Source organism: Puntigrus tetrazona, unplaced genomic scaffold (genome assembly GCF_018831695.1).
Source record: "Puntigrus tetrazona isolate hp1 unplaced genomic scaffold, ASM1883169v1 S000000261, whole genome shotgun sequence".
In the NCBI taxonomy this organism is placed as follows: domain Eukaryota; kingdom Metazoa; phylum Chordata; class Actinopteri; order Cypriniformes; family Cyprinidae; genus Puntigrus; species Puntigrus tetrazona.
Window position 1 is genome coordinate 1 of NW_025047923.1, and position 5646 is coordinate 5646.

The window sequence follows — 5646 nt, forward strand, 5'->3', positions numbered from 1 at the left end:
AATAATTTGTGTAGCTCTAAATGGGTAAAAAGACTTTTAAGACTGGCAATACCTTTGAGAGATCCCGGAAATTCCCAGGCAAGGTAAGATCCAGGTCCTCTGACTCATAGTTAGTCAAGACCCAGGGGAAGACAGGATACTGGTTCAGATCATTATAGGTCCTCCCTGCAAACAAATCATATATGGGTGATCATATAACTTACATCCCAATTTGATTCTTTACCTCGCTTGTTAGCTGCAATCATAGGAATCATCATACCTGCAATAGTGTTGAGGAACATGAGGTACTCAAAATTTGAAATCTCCCTCCGCTGCCATCTCTGAGTCATATTAGATGACTTAAAGAGCTGCCTTGGTGTTGCCAGAGAGATCCGTCTATGGGAGGAACAACAAAATAACAAGACAATCAATTAGCTTTGGCTAATAACACATTAACTATTAATTAATGTTTAGTCACATAACAATCTCTCCTAAAAACCCACACTAAGTCCTTACCTTGCCTGAGGGAGGCCATAGCTGGTGCCAACGCCAACCCGAGGTAGACTGTACACTACCTTCTTTACTGTGGCCTGATCCGGGAAGTTGAACATGACAGATGCTGGGAGATGATACAGAAATGGTACCATTAAAACCCTTGAACTAAACATAAGTTTGACATTAAACACTCCACTTTTTTTGGAAATATGCTCATTATCCAGCTCCCCCAGAGTTAACTAAAGAGTTTCCCCCAACTCTTATGTATTTATATTGTGTACTAAGACAAGCAGAAAATTAAAAGTTGAGATTTTCTAGGCGGATATGATTAGGAACTATATTCACATTCCGGCGTAATAATTAAGGAAGTTTGCTGCCGTACCATGGCCACAGCTGGTGAAGTGATATCACACAGACTGAAGTTTTAAATAGGAGAAATATCAAAACTCTTTGGTCATTTTTTAACACAATGCTACAGGTCTAATTGGATTCAATGATCTATGCTAAGCTATGCTAAAAGTACTATTGTCAGACCCGGAGATCCGCTGAATAGATTCTAAAACTGAAAAAATGATTAACTCTGGGGGAGTTGGAGAATGAGCTTATTTGCAAAAAAAGTGGAGTGTTCCTTTAAGCATATTGGCATCTTACTCCTGTTGGCCATGAAGACCTCTAATCCAGTGTTTTGGAGCAGGTAGCGTCTGGAAAAAACTGCTCGGATCTCACTGAACATCCATTTCCCATGCAGACCCTCAGTATATGCCAACACCTGACAAACACAAAAGCAAAGCATTTAAATACTGCCAGAAGAACGGCAGTCAGGAATACCATCAAATGATCCTGAAATTCTTACTGGATGATATTTTCATCAACTGATAAAATCTACAGTTCTGAGAGTCTACATTCAAAGGTCCAAATCTGAATTTTCATTAGTGTCAAAGGTCTAGAACGAAACAACTGGTTATTAGAAAACTTGTTTTTAATAAACATATAGTACAAAACATGCATAACAAATCATTTTTTTAAATAAAGTGCCATTTGCATTTAAAATACATCTATAACAAGTACAAATTGGCTAAAGATTTATTTTTAATTTCAGAGGTCAACCAATAAGGTTTTTTTTCTGCTCGATGCCACTAATCAGAAATCCGGATAGCCAACGGCCATTATTAGATATAGATTTTTTGGCAGATTTTCTTTTTCTTTTTTGCCTTTATCTCATAAAAGAGAGTAAATTGCAGGGCACAAGATGGTAATAGTAGAAGTAGTAGTAGCTTAATTCATGGTAATAATACATGGATCAAAATCAAAGAGCTGGGGAAAATAATAGGAAGATATTTGAATTATTTACTAATAAACAAGTACATCTCCTCATAGACGCACCTTTAGAGAGAAGTTATCTTTACGGATTAATATTATAATGAAAGAGTTTTTTAATTTTATTTTTCATTTTCGTTAAGTGGTAATTTTAAGCTTTCTATAGATATATTTATGTCTTTTTCCCTGAGATTCAGTTTATTTTTGTAAAACGCTCTTCTATAAGACGAGAAGACAGAAAGCGCATCATGTTTGTTTTCTTTATTTTATAAAATAACAAATTTTGTTGATATTGTCACTGCATACAGACCCTTTCAGTTCCAAATGGTGTATTACTCTTACTTTTATCAGAGAAAATGGTGGAGAAGGCCATTTTGTTTCCACTAAAAAAAAGAATATGCAAGTGATAGCCCTGGTCGTGCTTTAAAGTCTTCACACAAACTTGGATATACCATCACATCGCGCATTCATTATTATAGTTCAGGTTTAAAGTAGAAACATTGCTATATGCTTGAACTGTATATCAATAGATTGTTTTTCAGGGAAGTCGTGATGATTTGAGAAGGCTAAACTGATCAATCGTAGTTTATTATCAGCTCACTGTCTGCCTTTGGCCGCTTGGTCTTTTCTTTAAAAAACCAAAACTTGTACATAGTGAACAAGTTTACAAGTTTAACATGCGTTTATCAAGGTAGGAAATATAATTAGTGCTCTTGAAGTATTTTCTCTGAGGCACTGCTATAGGCTACAACTCATTATCAGTGACACATACAGTACCTTTGAATCAATCTTTTTGAAAGTCGGATCATCCTCATCCACCTCAAAATAGATCTCTGTTGTGGTGATTGACAGCGTTCCTCTAGCGACGATCACAGGAGCAACGAGCTGAGCGGGTGTGCTCAAAACCACGGGACCTGAAAGAAACCATGCCACAGCATGAGATACTTAACATTTTAAAGTCCTGGGTCCTGGATTAGTCAAGTGATTATGGTTAGATTTTCCAATAACTTGGGATTTCAAGACCAGTTCTGGAAAATTAAATAATCTTTTTCCATATGCAACATTTAATACATTTTAAATCTACAACATCTGGTTCCAAAAAGCATCACCAATCCTTTAAAAAAGATTGCGCTTTAGTGGTGCCATCAGCTGATTACTATTAATAAGATGCTATTTTACAAAGTGATTTATCACGTAGCATTTATAGCTCATGTTTTTGAAAACTGAAAGCAATAGTTTTAAAACCACAAAGAGATGACTAAGAAAGTACTTTTGAAAAAAAAAGAAAAAAAAAGAAAGAAATTTGAGAAAAAAACAAGCTAATTAGTTTAATTAAATAATGATTAAATAGCCACAATGTGTTAAATACAGTCAGCGACTCATTAGGATAATGAGTAAGTGGCTACTTTGATAAGCGTTAATTAGTTAATTTAGTGATTCAAACATTCAATGTCAAAATCAGATGTAGCACTTAAGCTCATAATCACACTCTTGTGCGGATTCAGCTGAGATTTGCATCAAAAGGCAGAAGGGCTGGAACTTGTTCTGGGCTAGAACACTAATTAGCATTCTCGTTTGCTGAAGGAAAACTTGCCTCTCGAGATAAATACCCTCGGACGAAAAGCCACTGGGAATAAAGTACAGTTGCATACATTAGCACACGCATCCACAATACATCAAAGAATCACCACACTAATGGTTCCTGCACTGGCAGCTAGAGTGGCGCTGTTGGTGCATGCTCGCATTGAAGACCAATTTGTTTAATAGAACGGGATTTGAAGAAGCTGCAAGGTACCTGCAAGGTTGTCGATCTCTTTCTCCTGCAGCAGACTGACGGCATCATCATCTCCTTCCAGCATGAGCTCAGTTTCAGGGTTTTGATTGACCACCGAATGACTCCGGAATGACTTCTTTGACTTCATGCCCTCTTCTTCCTCAGGGCCTGCCCATACAAAAAATATATATATTGAAAATCATCACTCTAAACAGTCCATGCAAATAAATAAAATTAAATAAATAAATAAAATGACAATAAAATAGTGTAAATAGTAAATAGTGCTGTCAAAAGAATATGTTATATATTTGGGTCAAAAACATCAAGATGTCTGCATCAAAAGAAATTTACAAATGTGATTTTATGTCCATAGAAAACACATAAAATGTGTCTGCTTTTAAGGTTTTAGTATTTGAAGTGAAAGTAATTAGTCTTTTAATATGTCAATTTATTTTTATTGTAAATATTGCACATTTAGTGAGTCTCTTCTGTAAATCAGCGAAAAATTCCTCAGAAAAACAAAATATAATGTTTCTGAGACATATTTGAGCACTGTAAGCTGAGGTGTTATGGCTGACCGTATTCCTCTAGAGATTTGAGAGCCACGTCCGTGTGAGTGGAGCCAAAGGCATTGCGTACAAATCTCCGCCTCCTGCGCAAATCATCCTCCCAGTAGTCCAAACGCCAGAAATCATGCAGCTGACTGAGGTGGGAAAGAGAGAGAACAAAGAGGTGATGAATCACCAGAAAACAAGAAACAGAATTCCAGCAGCAAAGGTTAACAATAAACTGTAAGTCTGTGAACCTCTGTGACATGGTTCCCCACGCTCCATGCTTATTGGTTAAAATGTTGAGGATCTTCTGTTTCAGCTGGTTTGCGGTCACGTGATCTCTGTGTTTGGCGGCGCTGATGAGGTGATCACACATCTTTTCCTCTTCTCTCCTGTCCGCAGCGTACTGGGCACAGTTGGACTATGAAAAGAAAGAGCAAAGGAAATGATCTTCACATCATACCTTATGTTTGAGAAGTATTTAAACCGTGAACCTACGACACAGTGATCCACACAGACGGACTGACTGACCTCAAACTCAGCATGTTTGTGCACATCTTCTGCTCTCTGCCTGTTGAGGATGAACTCTGCCTCATTGGCGACACGGACAATGTGATCCTTCATGGCGTGACACAGAAGCCTGAGTATAGCGAAATATGTAAATGACACGAAGAGTTTGCATTATAACAGTGTGAACCTAAAATGATTACTTTTATTTTTTTTGCATAAAGAGATCTCGTGCACCAGATCTCACTAAAACATACAAAAGGAGTGTACATCATTTTTGGTATGAAATATGATTTAAAAAAAATCATAACATAAACAGTGCCAATCAAGAAGGAATTTAAATGAGTATACAACATACCTCCCCTCATTAATAAGTTCGATGAATGCAAGTCCTGCATTCTTTTGTATAGAGTTCTGCCACTCCTGAAAGCACACATAACCATTATGGACCTTTTTGAATGCCATAATAAAAACATTTGAATGTTTTAATGTGCAGAAATTTAGTGATGTATATGTGTAAAATGCAAAAATGTCATTGATTTCTGCATTGTATAGGGTGGTCAAATGAATAATCGTATCGAAAATAATAGTTTGTTTATATAATATATATGTATGTACTGTGTATATTTATTATGCATATATAAATACACACACAGACAAACATATAAATGTGCTCTTTTTTTAAATATGTACATGCATCTGTGTGTATTTCTAATATACTCTGTACACACATACAAACACACTTTTTTATTTTGGATTAATCATGATTCATCATTTGACTGGCCTATAATAAAATAAAAACAATGCCTGTGTCTTTTTTTCAGTGTGCATGATTTAGGTGCCTGATGTGGTTGCTGAAGAGATGTACTGATGATCTTTCCTGATTGGCTCTTTGCCACATAACCGAGAGTGAATATTGGAGAAAGAGAAGCAGAATGCACTTAGCATCCACTGCAGATGCTTCTAGAAGGACACATCACAGGCAGCTCCCATTACCTTCTGCTTCCTGCCAATCAATATTTA

General features: G+C 36.5%; 1 protein-coding gene across 1 annotated transcript; it reads right to left on the reverse strand.

The window, feature by feature from the left end:
• Positions 1-52: 52 nt before the first annotated feature.
• On the reverse strand, positions 53-5103 carry LOC122333351 (neurobeachin-like; the record flags this gene model as incomplete). The annotated part of the gene is made up of 10 exons (XM_043230921.1): positions 4982-5103; positions 4648-4756; positions 4371-4537; positions 4144-4268; positions 3587-3733; positions 2569-2705; positions 1126-1243; positions 496-598; positions 260-375; positions 53-165 (listed from the first exon to the last, which is right to left on the reverse strand). Coding segments are annotated over exons 1-10 (1242 nt in total), but the record flags the coding sequence as incomplete, so codon positions are not given.
• Between the last annotated feature and the right edge of the window lie 543 nt (positions 5104-5646).